At 40.5% G+C, this 23,325-nt stretch overlaps 1 protein-coding gene across 12 annotated transcripts in view; it reads right to left on the minus strand.

The window, feature by feature from the left end:
* Positions 1-23,325, minus strand: part of NRXN3 (neurexin 3) — a 1,462,828-nt gene that overhangs the window by 1,077,405 nt on the left and 362,098 nt on the right. For all 12 annotated transcript variants that reach the window (XR_008992434.1, XM_057488265.1, XM_057488259.1 and 9 more), the window contains exons 4-5: positions 20,664-20,965; positions 14,706-14,867 (exon numbers count right to left, since the gene is read on the minus strand). Coding sequence is in view for 11 of the 12 variants with exons in the window: in XM_057488265.1 (XP_057344248.1) it covers positions 14,706-14,867; positions 20,664-20,965 (464 nt within the window). In the remaining variant the exon portion in view is untranslated. The remainder of the gene's footprint in view (positions 1-14,705; positions 14,868-20,663; positions 20,966-23,325) is intronic.

Consider the following 23,325-nt stretch of genomic DNA (forward strand, 5'->3'; position numbering starts at 1 on the left):
GAAGACAACTCTCAACCCCTGGGCTCAAGCATCTTTTCCTCCTTAGGTTAAATGTCCCTGGATCCATCAGTCAATTCTTTATGTCAGACTCTTGAGTCTCTTCATCTTTTTCATAGCTCTTCTCCAAACATGTTCTACTCTATAAATAAGTCAGCTGACCTTTTAAAAGCTTATCATCCAGAATTGCATAGAATCACTCCTAGTAATCACATTAGCACATAGTGATAATGATGATAATGATCATGATGTTAAAAAAAATTTACGAACAATTTTCTATATACCACACATTGTCCTAAGGGTTTTACATTTATTATTTCAGTTAATACAACAACCCCATGAAGTAGGGATAATTATCCTCCCCATTTAATAAATAAGCAAAGTGAGGCACAGGGAGGCACAAACTGCCAGCATTCCACAGCTACTAGGAGTAGAGCTGGACTCTGCAACCAAGAACTCTAGATCCAGAGCCTGCTCTCTTAGTCAATAAATTACTACAGATTTTAGAGGACTAAAGGTGGCAGCATGAGAAGTGAGACAGAGGCTTTGTCCTAAAACCACATATTAATACAAAAATATAATTAATACAACTAACCCTGAGAGAGCAACAGGAAAGAGGACTGTGCCAGACTGCATACACTTGGAGAAAAGAGCAGACCTCATGGAACAGGGTAACGTACCAGAGCTGTGGCTCTGCGGGACCCAAGTCCTTCCCCCACCCCAGCTTACCGGCAGGAGGAAGAGAAACTGAGCAGGGAGGGAGTGGAGGCCTGGGACTGCTGAATACTTAACTCCGGAGATCTGCTCTGGGAGCACAAACCTACATTTCATGGTGCTTTCATGATACTCTCGTGATTACGGGGCTGGAAAGCTAAGACAGGCAAAATTCCTGGAGAGACTGAGATTCCAGTCACTTGTGGAAAGCAGGGATCCATATCTGGCTGCTCTGGGACAAAAGCATATACCTGTGTCTTCGGCCCACTGGTTCAGGCAGTGGAGACAGGCATAGCAGCCAGGAAGCAGGAAACAGCTCTTTCCTCCCCCCAGGCACCAATACCACTCCCCTTAGACCCCCAACATTGCTTCAGGGGTTGAGCAGCTCCTGAGAGTAGAGCTTCTAGACACTAGAGGGCACCATACACAAATATGAAACGCCAAAGGAACCTGGTCCAGAGCAAAATTAATATAACCCCTGAGAAAGATGACATGGACCTCATGACTCTTCCTGAAAAGGAGTTCAAAATAAAAATCATTAACATGCTAATGGAGGTATGGAAAGATATTCAAGAACTCAGGAATGAATGCAGGTCGGAGATCCTATTGTTGAAGAGCACAATGGGGACTATTAAAAGCAGATTAGATACGGTGGAAGAGACGATAAATGAAACAGAAATTAGAGAAGAGGAATACAAAGAAGCTGAGGCACAGAGACAAAAAAGGATCTCTAAGAATGAAAGAATATTGAGAGAACTGTGTGACCAATCCAAACAGAACAATAATCACATTATAGGGGTACCAGAAAAGAAGAGAGAGGACAGAAAGTGTCTTTGAGGAGGTAATTACTGAAAACTTCCCCAATCTAGGGAAGGAGATAGTCTCTCAGGCCATGGAGATGCACAGATCTCCCAACACAAGGGACCCAAGGAAGACAACACCAAGACATATAGTAATTAAAATGGCAAAAATCAAGGATAAGGACAGACTGTTAAAAGCAGCCAGAGTGAGAAATAAGATCACCTACAAAGGAAAGCCCATCAGGCTAATATCAGACTTCTCAGCAGAAATCTTACAGGCCAGAAGGGAGTGGCATGATGTGTTTAATGCAATGAAGCAGAAGAGCCTGGAACCAAGATTACTTTTTCCAACAAGATTATCATTTAAATTTGAAAGAAGGATTAAAGAATTTCCAGATAAGCAAAAGCCTGAGAGAATTTACCTCCCACAAACAATCTCTACAGTCTATTTTGGAGGGACTGCTATAGACAGAAGTGTTCCTAAGGTTTAAAAGCTGTCACCAGAGGTAATAAAACCACAGTAAAGAAAGAAGAAAAACTAATTACTAAGCAAATGCAAAATTAAATTAACTATCCCCAAAGTCAGTCAAGGGATAGGCAAAGAGGACAGAATATGATACCTAATATATAAAGAATGGAGGAGGAAGAAAAAGGAGGAGAAAAAGAAAAGAACCTTTAGATTGTGTTTGTAATAGCATATTAAGTGAGTTAAGTTAGACTCTTAGATAGTAAGGTAGTTAACCTTGAACCTTTGGTAACCACGAATCTAAAGTCTGCAATGGCAATAAGTACATACCTATTGATAATCACCCTAAAGGTAAATGGACTGAATGCACCAATCAAAAGACATAGAGTCACTGAATGGATAAAAAAAACAGGACCCATCTATAAGCTGCCTACAAGAGACTCACTTGAAACCCAAAGACATACACAGACTAAAAGTGAAGGGATGGAAAAAGATATTTCATGCAACTAATAGAGAGAAAAAAGTAGGAGTTGCAGTACTTGCATCAGACAAAATAGACTTCAAAACAAAGAAAGTCACAAGAGACAAAAAACAATATTACATAATAATAAAGGGGTCAATCCAACTAGAAGATATAACCATTATAAATATCTATGCTCCCAACACAGGAGCACCTACATATGTGAAATAAATACTAACTGAATTAAAAGGGGAAATAGAATGCAATGCATTCATTCTAGGAGACTTCAACACTCCACTCACTCTGAAAGACAGATTAACCAGACAGAAAATAAGTAAGGAGACAGAGGCACTGAACAACACATGAGAACAGATGGACCTAACAGACATCTACAGAACTCTACACCCAAACGCAGCAGAATACACATTCTTCTCAAGTGCACATGGAACATTTTCAAGAATAGATCACAAACTAGGCCACAAAAAAGAACATCAGTAAATTCAAAAAGATTGAAATTGTACTAACCAGTTTCTCAGACCACAAAGGTATGAAATTACAAATAAATTATGCAAAGAAAATGAAAAATCCCATAAGCACATAGAGGCTTCACAACATACTCCTAAATAACCAATGGGTAATTGACCAAATAAAAACAGAGATCAAGCAATATATGGAGACAAATGACAACAATAATTCAGCAACACAAAATCTGTGGGACGCAGCCAAGGCTGTGCTAAGAGGAAAGTACATTGCAATACAGGCCTACCTCAGGAAAGAAGAACAATCCCAAATAAGCAGTCTAAACTCACAATTAATGAATCTAGAAAAAGAAGAACAAATGAGGCCCAAAGTCAGTAGAAGGAGTTACATAATAAAGATCAGAGCAGAAATAAATAAAATTGAGAAGAATAAAACAACAGAAAGAATCAATGAAAGCAAGAGCTGGTTCTTCGAGAAAATAAACAAAATAGATAAACTCCTAGCAAGACATATCAAGAAAAAAAGAGAGTCTACACACATAAACAGAATCAGAAATGAGAAAGGAAAAATTACTACGGACACCACAGAAATACAAAGAATTATTAGAGACTACTATAAAAAATTATATGCTAACAAAATGGATAACCTAGAAGAAATGGACAACTTTCTAGAAAAATACAACCTTCCAAGGCTGACCAAGGAAGAAACACAAAATCTGAACAGACCAATTACCAGCAATGAAATTGAACTGGTAATCAAAAACCTACCTAAGAACAAAACCCCTGGACCAGATGGCTTCACTGCTGAATTTTATCAAACATTTGTGAAGACCTAATACCCATTCTCCTTAAAGTTTTCAAAGAGTAGAAGAAGAGAGAATACTTCCAAACTCATTCTATGAAGCCAGCATCACTCTAATACCAAAACCAGGCAAAGACCCCACCAAAAAAGGAAATTACAGACCTATATCCCTGATGAACATAGATGCAAAAATACTCAACAAAATATTAGCAAACCTAATTCAAAAATACATCAAAAGGATCATCCATCATGATCAAGTAGGATTTATTCCAGGGATGCAAGGATGGTACAACATTTGAAAATCCATAAACATCATCCACCACACAACAAAAAGGACAAAAACCAAATGATCATCTCCATAGATGCTGAAATAGCATTTGACAAAATTCAACATCCATCCATGATAAAAACTCTCAACAAAATGGGTATAGAGGGCAAGTACCTCAACATAAGAAAGGCCATATATGACAAACCCACAGCCAACATTATACTTAACAGTGAGAAACTGAAAGCTTTTCCTTTAAGATCAGGAACAAGACAAGGATGTCCACTTTCCCCACTTCTATTCAACATAGTACTGGAGGTCCTAGCCACGGCAATCAGACAACACAAAGAAATAAAAGTCATCCAGATTGGCAAGGAAGAAGTTAAACTGTCCCTGTTTGCAGATGACATGATATTGTACATAAAAAACCCTAAAGAATCCACTCCAAAACTACTAGATCTAACATCTGAATTCATCAAAGTTGTAGGATACAAAATTAATACACAGAAACCTGTGGCATTCCTATACACTAACAATGAATTAACAGAGAGATAAATCAGGAAAACAATTCCATTCACAGTTGCATCAGAAAGAATAAAGTACCTAGGAATAAACCTAACCAAGAAAGTGAAAGACATATATCCTGAAAACTATAAGATACTCTCAAGAGAAATTAAAGAAGATACCAATAAATGGAGACTCATCCCATGCTCATGGATAGGAAGAATTAATATTGTCAAAATGGCCATCCTGCCTAAAGCAATCTATAGATTCAATGCAATTCCTATCAAAATACCAACAGCATTCTTCAACGAACTAGAGAAAACCATTCTAAAATTCATATGGAACCACAAAAGACTTCGAATAGCCAAAGCAATTCTGAGAAGGAAGAATAAAGCTGGGGGCAATTCGCTCCCCAACTTCAAGCTCTACTACAAAACCACAGTAATCAAGACAACTTGGTACTGGCACAAGAACAGACCCACAGACCAATGGAACAGACTAGAGAGCCCTGATATAAACCCAATGTTATATGGTCAATTAATATACGATAAAAGAGCCATGGATATACAATGGGGAAATGACAGCCTCTTCAACAGCTGCTGTTGGCAAACCTGGACAGCTACATGCAAGAAAATGAAACTGGATTATTGTTAAACCCCATACACAAAAGTAAAGTCAAAATGGATTAAAGACTTGAATGTAAGTCATGAAACCATAAAACTCTTAGAAGACAACATAGGTAAAATTCTCCTGAATATAAGCATGAGCAACTTCCTGAATGCATCTCCTTGAGCAAGGGAAACAAAAGCAAAAATGAATGCATGGGACTACATCAAACTAAAAAGTTTCTGTATGGCAAAGGACACCATCAACAGAACAAAAAGGCATCCTACAGAATGGGAGAATATATTTGTAAATGACATATCCAACAAGGGGTTAACATCCAAAATATATAAAGAACTTATATGCCTCAACACCCAAAAAGCAAATAACCTGATTAACAAATGGGCAGAGGATATAAAGAGACAGTTCTCCAAAGAAGAAATTTAGATGGCCAACAGACACATGAAAAGACGCTCCACATCACTAATCATCAGGGAAATGCAAATTAAAATCACAATGAGATATCACCTCACACCAGTAAGGATGGCCAGCATCGAAAAGATTAAGAACAACAAATGCTGGTGAGGATGTGGAGAAAAGGAAACCCTCCTACACTGCTGGTGGGAATGTAAGCTAGTTCAACCATTGTAGAAAGCAATATGGAGGTTCCTCAAAAAACTAAAAATAGAAATACCATTTGACCCAGGAATCCCACTCCTTGGAATTTACCCAAAGAATACAACTTCTCAGATTCAAAAAGACATATAGACCCCTGTGTTTATCGCAGCACTTTTTACAATAGCCAAGAAATGGAAGCAACCTAAGTGTCCATCAGTAGATGAATGGATAAAGAAGATGTGTTATATATACACACTGGAATACTATTCAGCCATAAGAAAGAAACAAATTCTACCATTTGCAACAACATGGATGGAGCTGGAGGACATTATGCTCAGTGAAATAAGCCAGGCAGAGAAAGACAAATGCCAAATGATTTCCCTCATTTGTGGAGGATAACAATGAAGCAAAACTGAAGGAACAAAATAGCAGCAGCCTCAGAGACTCCAAGAATGAACTAGTGGCTACCAAAGGGGAGGGGTGTGGGAGGGCAGGTGGGGAGGGAGGGAAAAGGGCTTGAGGGGTATTATGTTTAGTACACATGGTGTGGGGGATCATGGGGAGAACAGTGTAGCACAGAGAAGGCAAATAGTGAATCTGTGGCATCTTATTACACTGATGGACAGTGACTGCATTGGGGTATGGGTAGGGCCTTGATAATATGGGTAAATGTAGTAACCACATTGTTTTTTCATGTGAAACCTTCATAAGAGTGTATATCAATCATACCTTAATAAAAATAAAAAAATAAAAAATAAAAATTACTACAGATTTGTTACCTCTTTTGTTTTATAGACCATACCTCCACTAATTCAGCCTCAGATCATGTAGGCACATATTTTCTATCATTCCCAATTCCCTTCCATTCACAAAGTTGATAGGCATGCTCCCTTAGCTTCCCTCAATTCCCTAATACAAACATTGAGTACAAAAGAACATTGTGACCTCTACTTGAAACCTATATATTGGTGAAAGAAGATATTCAGGACTCACTGATATGTTTAAATAGTTACTACTTCAGTGAATAGCTTACATTCAATCCTTCCTCCCATTTTGTTGATGAGGGTATTACAAAATGTGCTGCCAAATAACTTGCTGATATTTAGCTAGACTCCCCTGAGTTATAAGTATAGAAACTATAGTAAATGGGATATGTGAGTTTGGTTAGTATATGACTTATTTTAGCGTTTTTAGTGAATGATTGTGATTCTGTTGACCACTCTTTTCTCCCCTGAGCCTCATACTTTCTGTTAATAATGCACTCAAAGATATTTCCCAGATTCCAATGAAGCTTATAATTACCACACTTGCATTACCACACTTTTCTCATCTTCAGTCTTCAGGAACCTCTCCCATTCTCCACCATTTCTCAAAACCAGCAATTGGATTTCAAAAATCTTATGTGCAAATTCTCTCATATCCTAGGAATCATTCATCCAAGTCAAGTCAAGAAATTTGAATTAACGCAGAACAATTAAGTGGATATGATACTAAATTCCCTATCTTTGTCTATCTTTTCCTGTCCAAAGACCTATTTTGTTGTCAGAGAATACAGGAGTGAAATAGGAGCATGAGAAATTCTTTCACATCACTCAGAGCTCTATGTGGCAAATGAAAGAAAATCCACCTCATGTTGCTTTAGCCAAAAGAAGGAATTTTTTGAATCATGGCTGGAAATCCAGTACTAGTCTAGTTTGAAGAATGTTTGATCCAGGGCCTTAAAATGGTCACAAGGACCTAGTTTCTCCCCATCTTTCAGCTCTGCTTTTTCTGGCTTCATTTTTTTGTTTCTTTGTGGTGTTGAGATGGCAGCCAGCAGCTCAGTTTTTTCCGATCCCAAGTTCTAACCTGAAGGAAGGAGAACTGCCTCCCTACAACATAAACAGAACTCCTGAGCTTGTGTGTCACTCACCCAAATTGGATTAAGTGCCCACCTGTGAAGAAAGGAAACGGAAGTCCCTAATTGACTGAAGAGTTCACAAGCTCACCAAGGGGGCCAGGAGTGGAGACAGTGCCACTGAATCACTGGGTTAAGAATGACGGGGAATAAAAATAAAGAAAGATTTATCAAAGGAATGGGAAATGGATATAAGATCTCTGCCAAAAAACAAACAAAAAAAGTTCACTATATCTACTTCCATCAACAACCCAACAACTATTAGCAGCAAACCATTCTTTAACATTTTCATTCTGGCATTTAAATGAAGAACCTCTTTCTGTTGATCTAGGACTCCAATGCTACATCCTTGCAGTTTCAGCCCTCCTGAGACTATTTCCTAGGTGCATACCACTTTCTTACAGCCATCCTGGGTTAAATGTTCATACTTTGCTTACACAGTGCTTTTCTGCATATCTTCCTAAAAGTAGGGAAATAAATCCTACCTTGTTACCTAAAATTTAATAAGCAATAACATATTTCTTCATTAGATGTTCCCCACAGTGAGTATTTGGTTGGGCAGTGATCACTATCCTCATTTTACAGATCAGGACATGGGTGTCTGAAGAGGTTGTGTGGTTTTTCTAATTAGCATCAGAACTGGATCTGGTAGCCAGGTTCCAATTCAGTTACTCTGGGGCTCTTGTAACTTCCGCAGTTTTGAAATTTCAGAAACAACAAAGAGCAATAAATGGTCTCTTGGCCTGATCTGACCAATCTGGCTTCACTTAATAACATTAGTAGCAACATTAGCATTTGTACAGTGTTTTACAGCTTATTAAGCACCTCCATTTTTTTTAAATACATTTGTTTCCAACATAAAAATGCTTGGAGTAGGTATGATTATCTGATGAAAAAACTGAGGCAAAGAGCAGTCAAATGACTTGTTATAAGTCTCACAGCTGGTAGTGAATGAGTCTAGACAGGATTTGAACCCTTGACTTGTTCCTCTACAGCCATCCCTCTTCTCATCTTCACGCTGACTCTAAAGCCCTTACTTGATCTTTGCTCATCCTGGGATCACACAGTATTCTTGATGCTAGGAAAAAGGGAATGCATAGGCCCAATGTCATGACCTAAATTTATCTAATTATGGACAGAGCAATTTGTCACCACCTGAAAAATCAGGAAGGATACCAAAACAAGAGCTTAGGAGGCAAAAAGGCAGCAAAAATGAGAACAGGGAAACAAAGAGAAAAAATATGGTGACAGAAGCAGCAAGAAGACAACATAAAAGAAAAACCAGAAGAGAAACGGTGATAGCATGAGACAGCAGCAAAAGACAGTGAGATAGCATAAAATAAAATGAGTATATTAAAAAAAAAAAACAACAAACACATTATCCCAAAGCCCGCAGGTGCCAGCAATTCAAATAAACGTATAGCAATTAGCAGAATTAACACAGCCTTAAATAGCTTGGCTCACCAGATGTGGACTTCTATCAGAGTTCTATAAAATGTAAAGTTATTACAGATTAAGCCATTAATCATCTGTTCAGAGACTATCTCGGGCTGCAAAATCCCATTCGGTTTTAAATGGCTAATAATCTCAAAGGGAAGTGGAATGTAATGTGCAAAATGATATTCTACCCAATCCTTTTTCCTTTAAATATGGGTTCCACTCTCCCAGTTCTCCTGATTTTCCTTCTTCCCCATTACAAATGCCAGGAGAAAAGACAGGTGAGATAGAGCAGTCAGCCCCATAAGTCTCAGCAGCCTTTCAGCTTCTCCCTGGGCAAATGGAGACCAGTGGAGGACCAGCATAGCAGGGGAGAAGTAACAGATTGAGCAGAAAGTAGAATGGTGTAGAAAGCATCAAATCAAACAAACAGAAGATCCCAATGCACAAAAGAATTTTATGATTGTGATGGGCTGCAGTAAGCTCCCTCTCCCTGGTTCTGGTAAATCTGAGAGAGACACATTATCCATGCAACTCAGTGCTGGCCTGACTTGGCTTCCCTCTACTATATTATGCTTCATCCAACAATAACAGCTCAGGATTGCCAAGGACGTAGGAAAGGAGCAATGTATGTCTTGACTGGGAGGTCACTGCAAACTGAAACAAGAAGCAGAAGGAAATGCTTTTCCACAGAAATTTTAAGTCTGAGGGAGGCACTCTCCTGGGCAACGGTTGAAGCCAATGGACCAGCCTTCCTGATCCTGCTCATCAACTTTCTAGGACAAAAATATACATCAGGTGGAAATTGTAGAAGGACTATCTTCAGTTCTCAAGGAATTTACAGCCTGACAAACAAGATGCCAATCTGACTGTCACTCAACGTAAGATCGTTCAATGGCTCCCCATTACTTAGACTATGAAGTACAACGATATGGCATGAACTACAGCTCTCGACAGCCTGCCCCTACATAACTTTGCAGTTACATTTTCAAAACTCCTAATCTTCTAATCTGTGCCCTGAAGTTGGCAGACTGTTAAGTCCCTCACCCAGACATACCCAGTGTCCTGTCCCCGTGACAGAATAAGCCTTTGCTCTCACTGCCCCGTCCTCTGGGGCACCACTCCCTCCCATCCTCCCTGTTCACTTCTACTCATCTTCAAGCCTCACCTCAGGCATTATTTCCTCCACAGTTTCCTGAGCCCCAGGATATGTTAAGTCCTTGTCCTCCTCAGCAGCCCCCCTGCCCCTGTGAATGACTCTTTTTGTGCATTAATTGCCTTTTACTGAAACTGAATTTATATACCTGTCTCTTCCACTATCTTTGAGGTCCCCTAAGGCAGGAACGATGTCTGACCCATCCCTGTATCTACTTAGCACAGCTCTTCGTACCCTGTAGGTTTGTAGTATGTATCTATTGACTGAAATTCCACCATGTTGTCGAGCTCCATGAAGTTAGTACATTCATTTAGTTGTTCATTTCAGACATACTTATTGAGTGCAGAGACTCCTCCAGGTTCTGGAGAAACACCTGTGAACAGATATGGTCTTTATCCTCACGGAGCTCACATTTCAACAGAGGAAGATTGACAGTTGTTAAATAAACAAATGACAAGCAGTAACCAACAAGGTAATGACTAAAGGTGGGTGGGACGGATTATCCCCACCTTGGCAAAAATAAGATGATTTTAGTAGGGCAAACCTCAAAATAAAAATTATCCCCCCCTCTCCCCCCCGGCAGTGATCTGCTAATCAGGGAGAGTTAGAGAGAAACGATATGCTAATGTATATTCACTTATGCTTCTATGTATATTCAAAACTGTTTAGAAGAGGCACTACATAATCCTTAATAATTATTATTATAGCAAAACACCATATGTTTCTGTATGATTTCCCTTTTATGTACATTATTTCATTGGTTCTTAAGATGAACACAACAGAGGTCCTATTATATCCATGTTATGGGTTAGGAAACTGAGACTCGAATAAGATCAAAGGCTTATTCTGGGCAATAGAGGCAGTAATAAAGTTGGTATTCCCAACCAGCTTTCTGGTATTAAACCCACAAGTCTTTTCATTATACTGTGACACCTCCCTCAAAGCCTTTTCAATCCCATTCTTCCTACAGGAAGCTCCAACCCATTTCTCTTAGCCTCGCCCAGACACTCTGTGTAATACTTTTCTCCTATCAGATAGCTGGAGGGTTCTGTCAAGATGTTCTTGGTCATCTCAAGAAAGTCACACTGTCAATAGTGCCTAACAGAATTTATTGAAAATACTAATTTTGCAAACATGCTTATTTACAAGATTGCATATTTAAACATTAATAATTGACAAGGCATGTGATTTCACTCAGCAAATATTTACTGAGACCTCACAAGGTACTAAGAACCATTCAAGGAGCTGGGGACCCAGCAGCACCCAAAATAAGACAGACACATGAAAACATGACAAGGAACAAGATGCTGACTTTGTGATGCTTAAGTGTATACAGATCTTGTATTGAAAACTACGCTGTGTGGAGAACCACAGTAGTTTGGTGACAGCTTGGACAGTCTTTGTGGTGGCTCTTACAATGGTATCAAGTTAGGAGGTATGCACACAGGTGAACTCCAGTTACCCTGACTCAATACTAGAACCAGAACTTAACTTTCAGGTGTGAAGTAACTGCAACTCCAAACTTAAACCTCTTTGGGCCACAAAGTCTCCTTACCATGTCCCCATTTTGAAGGAAAGGATACATAAGAGCACCCAATTCAGCTTAAGGCAACTTAAGTCACAAATGGCACAGGAAGACAGAAAAAGAAAGGAAGAAATAGGGAAGGGAAGAAGAATGGTAAGAAAGATGGAAACTGTTCTACAGGCAGTTAAAGTAAGTGGATTTGTGAAGGAGCTAAATCCCAGCAGAGCTGGAAGCTTTGACTGTTTACTAAATTGTCCGAGACAAATATCATGAACAAAAGAAGAATTTCCCAGACCTGCCCACAGAAGAGTGAACTGTGATAATCACATGGAAAGAAAGAATATGCCAGGACTACATTAGACTCAAAATCACCTGTTTAAAACTCTCAGACAAATGGTAAAGCTTCCCAAGTCCCTCAGAAAGACTCTACTACTACACAATTGACCCTTGAACAGTACAGGTTTGAACTGCACAGGTCCACTTTTACGTGGATCTTTTCAATAAATATATTGGAATTTTTTTTTTAAGATTTGTGACGATTTGAAAAAAGATTTTTTTTCTCTCTAGCTTAAATTATTGTAAGGCTAAAGTATATAATATATATAATACACAAAATGTGTGTTAATCAATTGTGTATATTATCAGTAAGGCTCCAGTCGGCAGTAGGCTATTAGTAGCTAAGTTTTGGGGAGGTCCAAATTTATACGCAGATTTTCACCTGAGTAGGGGTTTGGTACCCTTAACCGGCATGCTCTTCAAGGGTCACCTGTATATGTAAAGGAGAGATGGGGGTAAAAATTAACACAGTTCTAATTTTGCCTATCATCTCCCCCAATGTTTTGGACTTTCTTTTTTCTAACTTGATCTGGATTTAAATGCAGATTTATGCTGCTGACTAAGATATGTGTATATTTTTGTTACTAATTACTGTTATTACCACTTTTTCAGAACTGCCTTTAGTTTGTAAGCTCTTAAGTGACACTTCCCACAGACCTCTGAAGCTTTCTGCTGTCTGCTTGGGCAGTGTAAGAGTGTGTGTTTGTGTGTAGGTTTTATTTACTTTAGGTTCTGCATGTATAAACTCATCAGAGATATCTTCCTATTTCTATGAGGCTTGTTTCAAAATGTTCAGAGGCATCCTTCCTGATGGATTTGCATTTGGGAAGCTGCTCCTTTGTCCCAAAATGTATACTTGAGAGATGGCTCTATATAACGTGTACAAAGGAGAATCAGTCCTAGAGGCCACCCCCTAGATGCTGTCCAGGAGAAACTCCACACTCAGGGCTGTTTCACTACAAAAATGGATGAGCTCTCCACAGCAATCCATGCCTCATTCATCCCTGAACTACGTACATGGTAACAGAATGTTCCTTTCTATTTCTGATGACAGTGCAATTCCAACGTAGTGTGATTTAACAGTGTTTAAGAGTCTTTCAGGGTTCATTAAACAGTGAGTAGTTTGCATCTTTATTTTATCCAAATGGGAGTAAATCACAGGGAAGAAGTGCTCTATGGCTACTGAAATTCTGTCAGGAACAACCAGTGTAGTCCCTGTACCCAGGAGAAGGCAAAATAATGTCCAGCAAAAGAATGAAACACTTTCTGAGGTTCTCATTTGTAATCAGTCCTTCAGACCAAGAACGACAGAACTGCAACTGGATTTTTCCCTCCTTTATCATGTCTCTTCTCCTCACTCCTTTCTCTCAGTCCGCACATGATTTATTGCAGCAAGACTAATAAGCTCAAATATCAATTCTTCTCCAAAATTGACTCGCACTTAAAATTTATCTGTTCCCACTGCTCAATTAGAGCATTTAGTCTGTGGCACTAAACACAGTGTCCTGAGCTGTAACTGTTCACATACAGATCCCATCTCCCTTCCTAGACAATGGAGTCTTCAAGCATGGAAAACATAGGTTGTAAAGAGCCAAGTTTAGGTACAGTACACAAAAAAAGTTACCCAATGATCATCTGATAAATTTATCCATTCAGTAAATACTTATCATATACCCACTGTATGCCAGACATAACAGACTCCAGTCTTGGCATAGCTCACAGCTGAATGGTGTGAATGAATGCATGTACAATGCCATCTCACATATAACTGATGTTCAACAAATTACAAATAAATAGTAAGAATAAAACATGCGCCCTGAGTCTCATAGGATGTCACAAGGGATCCTTTCCCCAGGGAAATGGTATAGATATTTTAGGTAATCAAGCTTAGCTTAAACAAAAATGTATAGTGTACTGCTCCGATGACACAGTGTTCTGAAAGAACTCCACCAAATCCAATCTGATTCTTTTTGCCTCAATAATTGACCTTAGAGATTGAACTTACACTTGATGGAAGCTCCTTTTTTCTTAGACAAGAGGTCTCAACACATCAGCTACAATAGCATTAAATGAGTAATGGCAAAGCCCTACTGTTTTCTCACAGCGGCTAGCTTTCAGGGGGTTAAAAAAAAAAAAGGAAAAACCAGTCTTCTGGGCCCTACTGTTACTTTCTGAGAATTTTCCTTCATTTCAGATAATGAGACTCTGGAGAGCACCATGCTCGGCAAAGTAAAATCATATATATGTTATGCTTTAGACGAGACACGCAACCACAAATTGAGCCACCTTTAGCTAGAGCTGCTCTGCTTGCCAATTCACAAACACAAAATCAAACTCTGCACATGTCTCGTTCCTTATAATTTCAAAGTCCCTTCACCTGTGTTATTTCATTTAATCATTGGGATAAAATTTCCCATTAGCTAGATGAGGAAACAGACCCACAAAACACTTAAGTGGTGAACCCAAGGTCGTGCAACAAGCTTAAGCTGGGACCAAAACCTACGACATCTCCTTCCAAGTTCAAAGTCTTTTCTGCTACAACCTGTGGCTTCATGGAATGGATGAGAGGACAGATCTGATCACCAAACTGGAAATTCCATTTGTTCTTAGACAGTTATTGCATTAAATGAGGTGTGTGACCTTTACCTCTTTAAGGCAGCCCATGAAGTTGTTGCTGACGGGGGAGCCTGGCAGGTCGGCAGTGCTTGGACTTCCTCCCACGTAGAAGAAGTCATCTGAGCCCAGCATGGTGTAGTCCTCTTGAGTGTAGCCCGTCGTGGTAAGGATGCCATCCACAGAGATTGTCACCTGGTAGAGGATCACAGGGACAAGAAAAAAACCCCAACAATGACCTTACATTCCTATCAAAATATGGTGGCTTCCCCTACCTGTGGCGTCACTTGCATTAAGATTTTGGTGAGGAATTCTTTCTAATTGTGTTTGATTTTGGTATGTGCAGCCAAGTTCCATTTTCTGGTCTGCCTTCCCTGTGGCCCAAGCCTCCAGCATTCCTTTGCAGACCTGGCAGAGGGTGTCGGAACTGCCAAACTGAGCAACTGCTCGCCCCTCTGCACTCTTCACTACATCAGGCTAGAAAATGGAACTCTCCTCAGATGACATCACTTGTCTCAGTTCATTGGTAAAATGATCATTTATTTTCTGGATGATGGTTACTTATGGTGGTAGTGACAAACAGCAAAGGAGACGTTTGACGATGGGGTTTGTTAGGGGTTGGCCTTTGGTTGTTGATGGCTTTTTCCTTTTTTCTTTTCTTTTTCTTTTCTCTTTAATTTGTTTTCTTTTGGGGCTCACACCACACTAACAAACATGCATTCGGGGAGGGAAGGAGAAGGGCCTCAATCTTGCTATGTCATGGATGACACATGCCACGAACTACCCCAGGACACCAACCCCTGCCCTCCCTGCGCCGTCACCACCACCGCCAAGAGAAGAAGTGGCCCAAACTGAAAAGGCAACTCTAACAAAAAGAAAGGAATGATGAGGCATGAGTACCAACATAATAATAACAAGGCCCACGGGGAAGAAAGAGCACCCACACACCCAACATCCATGAAGGGAGCAGAAGGCAGAGAGTAAAGATGGGGCCTCGAAGCGTGCACACAACCATACGCTGACACACCCATGCGAAAATTATCCAGAGCCGAGAAAGAAGGCAGAAGAAAAAGAGGCAGGGAAGTGGGCAAAGGTGAGAAAAAACAGAGGCAAGAATCAAAGTCCACTTCACACTTACATGCACTGAACAGACTGAAAAGTAAGATGGAAGTGAAAACAAAAACCACTCAGACCTAAAAGGTAGTCTCTCCCCTGCCTGCCACCTCCCTTGCTAAAAAAAAAAGAAAAGAAAAAGTCCAAACCCAACCCCAAAACATATGAAGGATGAGAGGAGAATGAAGCCGAGTGGAGACACACATAAAAAAGAGAGAGAGAGAGAGAGAGAAAAGAAAGTGGAATTGTGTAGAGGATCAGGAGGCTGTTAGTCATGAGGAGGGAAATGGGGGACCAAGGTCGGATGCCAATGGGGACATCCACGAGACAGAAACATGCCATGCAGTTTGTACGGGGGACACAACTGGCCGAGCTCCCTCTGGCCATGGTGGGGAGTAAGGCGAAAGGGAGGGAAGGGAGAACACAGCAGGAGAGTTCTTTCCCCCCCAGATCACCTGTGGCAGCCATGGCCACACAGAAGGGAAAGAAAAAAGGTAGTAGGAGTCAGGTGGGGGGAGAAGGAAAGAGCAAGAGTACGGGGGATAGGAAAACACGGAGAGAAGAGAGGCTTCAATATGATTCCTGCCACCCCTAGTCTGTAACTTGGAAGGTGTAAAATAAAACAAAACAAAGCAAAACAAATATAGCTAAACAGAGAATTTTTCTTAAAAAATATATATATTTTTTTAGGAAAAAATAATGACGAATTGGAGAAAAGAAAACTGTCCCTACCAAATTCATCCAAATATCCTTTCCAGGACAGGTGCATCCCGTACCATTTTTTTTTTTTAAAAGAAAAAGAAAGGCTTGCATTTAATTCAACAAAAAATTTAAAAGAAGAAGTAGTGAGTCTAAAGAGGATAAAAGGGGGTTTGAGGAGGAAAAGGGGGGCAACACACGGCAAACCCAAAAAAAGAGACAATAAGAATGATATCTACCAGACAATGTAGTTTGTTTACCATAGCGTGTCCGATGCCTGAGTGCTTTGCGGAAAAGGGGGAAGAAAGGAAATTAAAAATTGTGAACAGAACGATTGTTAATTAAAAAAACTAAAAACAAAGATGAGTCGTTAGGGTGTTAGTACATTAGTCGGTTAGTAAAATGACACATTGCATGAATGATCTTGTGTTAGTTTTTCAAAAAAAAGGCACCCGACACAGAAAAAGAGAGTGGGGGAAGACAATGAGACCAGGACTCTGTGAAAAACCTTGGCACCCCGGCAGGGCCAGGAAAGGGGCTGCAGGCCACCTTGTCACTTTAACTCCCTGCTTCTTCCAGACGCGGCTCCGGCAAGACCTCAGTCCAGTTAGAATTCGCATACTTACTTTCCAAAGGCCCTTCTGAATGAACACTGCCCCCTTTCCCTTCCCACCCTCTAGCACTTGACACTTTCCACCTGTCCTGAAAGAAAAGACCTCCAAAGTATCATTCCACGTGTAGATAAATAGAACTGAAAATACCAATATGTTGGGGATTTTTTTTTTCTCTCTCTCTCTTCTGACTGACTACATCATGGACAATCACGACTCTCCTAGAACAAAAAGAACTTAAAACATTTACAGGTCACATCTAGTGCAGGACGGCTTTATTATATAGTTCACTCAAGGTTTCCAGTGGTTATTTAAAGATCCATAACCCCCTTGATTTTGTTTGGATTTGTGCAGCAGGAAGGGAACATTCTTTCCTTTCTTCTCAGTTTAGAATTACTGCATAGATAGAATGTATCTTTGATAATTAGAGACGTCTTTATTACCCAATGAAGTTACTGTTTTGTGTTCTTTGCCAGAATGCTTCCTGTTGGAATTGCTCTCCCCCAGTCCTCTTTAAGAATGCTGGTCAAGCTCTTGAGCCAGTTTCTTGTGCAGACAGCAGAGAGGACTGGCAGGTTAAACATGATTAGCAAAGCCCTACAATTAGCTTCCTTGTGGCTGTTTTCAAATGCTAAATCTCCAACACACCCTTAACTGGGAGGCTGGAAGGCTGGAAGACTGTTAACCCAGTTTTGTTTTGTTTGTGGTTTGACTAAAATGGCAAATAAAGGTGAAGCAATTCACATGATGGTCATGACCTTGAACTCAGTCAAGGTCATGGACCAGAAAACAAACCAAAATCAAAAAAATCCCCACAGAACCTCTTCACTACCATGGTCCCAAATTCCATTTACAGTTTGGAACAGTCCACATTCCTTCCTTTAATCAGAACCCCCAGTAAAGTATCTGACTTTGGCCCTGACTTGGCTCAAAGGAAGCACCATGAATAGATGACCAAGGAAGAAATGGGGAAAGTTCTGCTTCATTTGGTGGTGAATACTCCAGGAAACGCCAAGTTAGCTTTCCTCAGATGAATTTTTGTTACAGAAGCCATTCAAATCTTACCAAAAAAAATAAAAGATGAGACTGCCATAAGCTTGTTATCAAATATTTATGCAGTGATTTACAATTTAACTGAAATAGACAGGGGCTCCCCACCCCTTCAAAGGCATCCTATAGAACTCAAAAAGATGTTACAAATGTATTTTTAATGGGCAACATAATAATCTTGGATGATTCAGCACTGAAAGAATTGCATTTAGAAAATCAACTCTGCTTTTCTGAGATTTCCCTCTCTTTCAATAAATTGCATTTGGATGCAAAATTCAGGCAGGGTTTGGTGAGGTCCAATTTTAGGTGCACTTTCTCTACAAGATTCATACTTCCTCTGCCAAGAAATACCCCAACACCCTAAGGCCTCTGCGGTCTTCTCTAGAACTGAGTTCTACTTGGCTGCAACCCTGGTGACGGACAAATACAGTCACCTTCGTGACAGAATCCTCAGCCTGTAAATCATGTGCATGTCATAGTGAGCCTAGCACCCAGACCACGAATGAGCTCATAATCCTTCTGGAACATAAGGTGCTTTGCATATTTAACCAGCACACATGGCTGGGGAGGACTGTAATCACCATTTCACAAATGGAAACTGTAGTGTAGAAAGGTTAAATAAGTGGCTTGCAACACCAAGGACACAGGAGAGGAACTGGGTCTTGGGACCTGGAAGAGAAACCCTCCAAGGTGCCTTTCTTTGCTCACTCTGGCTAAAACAGCACAACCAATTTTGGGGTTATGGTTTCATTTGTCCCCCTTTCAGTTTAAAAGACTGAATTAGGGCCCAATTCTATTTTAGAAAAGTGTTTTTAGTACAAATAAAAAGGAGCCTTTTTCTACAGCTAATTGGAATCATTCTAGAATGGCAGGGAAGTGTGTGGAGTGGGAGAGGGTTAGAGAAACAGATTGGCTGGTGAGAGCCATGACCTGATTCTGCTCCCCAGTACATGAAAATTCCCCCTCCCCACCACCGACTAATACCTCAAGGGTATTACTGTATACCTGCCAGTCAAAACTGGCAAAAGGTCATATTTTACTATAGTTTCTGCAACTCAAACATATCAAGCCCTTAAACAGTAGCAAATGGAAATTTGATTTGGGCTCTTTGACAGGTGAGAATGTCTCTTCTGAAGAAGTATGGATGGAGAATGATGAAAGAAAACCTCAGCAACAAGATTCTTTGGCCTTAGAAGAAAAAAAAACAGTCGTTCAAAAATGCCCAGTCCACATATATTAAGATGACTAGGGACTGTAAGCCTCGGGTTGCTTGGCAACTTTCCAAAGACAGAATAGAATCTCCAACCAAGTGACTCCCTCAACATTCTTAAATGTGGAATTGGGTGTTTTGAATATTGTGTGTTTCCAATGTGTATGAGCCTTCTCCTCTTACTTAGCATTATTAAGGAGTTACACTTTTATCAAACAGAAAACATATGCAAACACCTGTCAGTTCTTACGCCTTCATATTTACATTAGAAGGCATTAAATCAATCACATTGCCGAAGGAAAATTTGATAAGCGCTTTCTGGAAATTTGCATGATGTTTCCTGATTAATAAAGGATGAATGCTGTCTAACTGGGTTTAATGACAAATTCACAAGTAGAAAAACCAAGTGAAAATAGCAATAACCCGGGAAAGGCAGTCTTAGCACAGACCTTGACCTTGTTAAGAACTGATTTTTGTTTTACTCATGTGGGCTAGTAAGGTATTATTGTTATTGTTGTCAGTTATGAAATGGAAAACAAGTGCACTTGGCTAAGGCTGCCTGTGAGTGTTGTCACCTGACGGAGTTGCCTGCTTAGCATCGGCAAGCGATGGGAGTTCTCAAGCACGGACAGAACCAGGGAAGGCTGCTCCAAAGTTGACCTTTTTATTTGGGTCCTTCCACTTTCCACGCCTCCCAGTCAACTGAAGAGTCTCGGAGGTAGAGACAGGGGCAATAAAGTAGGCCGCCGCACCCAGGAACAGAGAAACAGAGGAATTCAGAAAGATTCCAGCTAATTCATTCCAAGGCTAGAGGTTAACATAACAATGGAAAAAAATTAAAGTGAGGGTGAGGTAGTAAATTACAACAAGGAAAAAAAGCTGGAAGGAATTAAAATGATGGCATCATGGTAATGGCTAACTTAATTAAAAAGAAAAACATATATTCCAAGAATGAGGAAAATCTACCAAGCTGCACAAACAAAACACTGTCTCTAATTGAATTTAACAATACAAGATTCAAATATAATTATGAAAATGAAAGAAAAGCAGAATAAAAGGAATGCAAATACTTATAACTTTTATTATCCATACAACTGAATTTTTCCTTAAATAACAAGCACAAATGAAGAATTAAACTATGAGGAGAGACGTATTTTAATAATTTTCCTTGTGAAAAGCAAAGACTAGACTTTGATAAATCCAAACTGTATCTACATAACTTTCCACCTCATCCATCACCTGCTTCATAAAATTCCTCCCCAGCTACCTAAGACGACCCTCCAGGCACTCTCTCCCCTCAGCCATTACCTGCCGGAGGTTGCGTGTCACTTTGACATCATGCCAGGCGTTGTCGTTGAATTTTCCATTCACTGGCTCCACAATGGCCTCAAAGGCCCCAGACCCCAGGTTAATGACCAAGGAGACTGCGCCATCCTTCAGAGCCAGGTTGACATAGTCAGCCGACTTGCCCGTGTGCAGAATGAGCCCATTCCGCTGCCAGGTCTTAAAGGAGAGGGTGATTTCATCGCTGCTGCTCTGGATGGGGTTCTGAGACAGGTCATAGCACAGGTACTCTGAGCCTCGGAAGGTGGCCACGTTCTCCTCTCGCGCTGCAGGGAAAGCAAAGCGGGGAACAGTGAACACTTGACTGACATGAGTCAGATCTACACAAATACCAAAAGAACACACACACCCGCCTCATCCAGGACACTGCTCCTGCCAGTGGGCTGGTACCAGCCAGCACAGCTCCCCCTCCAAGTGCCCCACAACACTTGAATCTAAGTAGCAGGGAAACCAGCAGAGAAGGTAACTGCAGAGAAGCTATATAACCGCCCAAGGATAGAAGACCAACATGACGGCACAGGAGAGCTTGCTGCTTCGCCTTCAAATTTTCTCTGAGAAAAACCTAAAAGGAAATTTCATAGCAAATGATAAAGGGAGGCTTATATTGCTTTTGTTTCAAGGATGGCTCTTGAATGCCTGTAAAAGAGGTAGTTTAAAATGGATAATTAACTGTTCTGACAAAAGGTTCTTTAGTTCTGGATACCTTCTATTGGCCAAAAACTAAAAATCAACTAGCCTGAAAGATGTGGCTCCAGTTTCCATCCATCAATAGCCTAGCTAACTTTGGTTTCCATAGTAGAGTCCTGAGCCTAATGGAAAGGGGCTGGGTGTATTAACAGGAGATAGGGCCTGCAAAGGTGATCCAGCAGATGAGGCCAAGGAAGTGGAATGAAATTTGGGAATATGCTTTGACAAGAATCCCTCCCTCAGACGCAAAGGGACCCTTACTCTAAGAGCCTCCTGCTTTAGATGACCCTGGTCCGACCATCCCACGGAGCATCTCTCCCCAACAGGACTAGGGGTGCATGGAGCCAAGATGGTGTTCCACTGGAGCCCATATTCTCTTTCAAGTCTAGACTGTACTTCCCTATCCAAAGAGCGCCAAGTCTGTTTCCAGGGCTTGTGCAGTCTTCTTCCCTGGATCCATTTTGACAGCAAATCATGCCATTGGTGTGCATACTCAAGGTCTGAGGGCCAGCCATGGGGTACTGTGTGTAACGATCTGGACCGAGCTTGGCATGGGGGCTGGGGTAGCCATGTGCATTCAGACGAACCCTTGTTATATAGCAGAGAGCTAAATGTGGGAAGAGGAGGCGGACAAGCCCCAGGCTGCAGACCAGAGGGGCTGGTTCTCCTCGTACTAGTATTTCCCAATGTAGAACTCTGAGGAATCCAGAAATTCTAAATGTGAACTTGGCTTACCAGGTAGTCACAAAGAAACAAAAACTTGTCCAGGTAAGAGGACAGAATACACTTAATTATTTGTTGATGGTGACTTAAAATTTCAACACACAGTATGTGGACTTCCATCTGTCCTTTTGCCAGGCAGCTTCACTTAAACGTGGCCTACTTCATACCAAGGTTGGTCATAATCTATCAGAGGCACCTCGTTAATGAAAGGAAATGGACAGTGATACACATCTAGATATACAGTTTCCCTATAAGGAATGGGGGCTACAAAATAAGGTTGAAGAAATTCCATTTCCCCTTCTTGAACTATACATCAGCCTTATTAACCAAAACCAATTCCACTTCAACTCAAACCCTTCTCAACCATCATAGCCCTTGTTAAGTCACTTAAATAAAGTAAATATTTTCTCATCATGAGGTAAGAGCGGTAAAGGAGACGCTCTTATAATGTGGAGAAATGACCACCCATCACATGCTATTAAATTAATTGCAGCCTTATGACATCATTAAAACATGAACATTAATTTCATATTCCAGAGAATTAAAGAGATTAAGTTTGCCCTGTATGTTCCAGAGGACCTCAGTGATATGTGTCTCCCTGCATTATTTTTGTTTGTACACACACATACCAGTATAATCAAAAGGAATCTGTCCACCTATAAATGACCACAATGTCTCTCATACATACATAAGTAGCAAGTTCTATGCAGTATATAGCCCATGCCTGCTGCATTTTACCAAAAGTAGCCAAAAGAATAAAATCATAGAGCAGAAACTTCACACCATTTGTTTGAAATAGATCCATGCAGTCCCTAGGTGCCCTCCTATCATGATCTCTCCTCTCATTTCTAAAGAAACAGCTTTGTTAAAATGCAACTGGACAAGCCCTTGTTCCATAGACCTAGAGGTGACCCTGACCTAGAGCAGAAGATGGCAAATCAAATACAGTTACCACCACTAAGCTCTTTGTCTACAGATGTAAATGTGCACAGAGACAAACTACGGCACCTGTCCCTTGGCCCCACACGTGGTGATTCATGGTGTCTTCCCTAAGCATCTAAGTTACACCTTGTGTGCCCACTGAACTGAAATGAGTGAGCAAGGAAAGGAGGGCCTCTAACGTGAAGCTTGAGCTAACCACTGAGTACCCTTCAAAGGGGAAGGCTTCACACAGAACACCAAGGCACCAGCATATTATTTAATGTGCTTTGTGGTA

The sequence above is a fragment of the Manis pentadactyla genome, chromosome 11 (assembly GCF_030020395.1).
Source record: "Manis pentadactyla isolate mManPen7 chromosome 11, mManPen7.hap1, whole genome shotgun sequence".
Lineage (NCBI taxonomy): Eukaryota > Metazoa > Chordata > Mammalia > Pholidota > Manidae > Manis > Manis pentadactyla.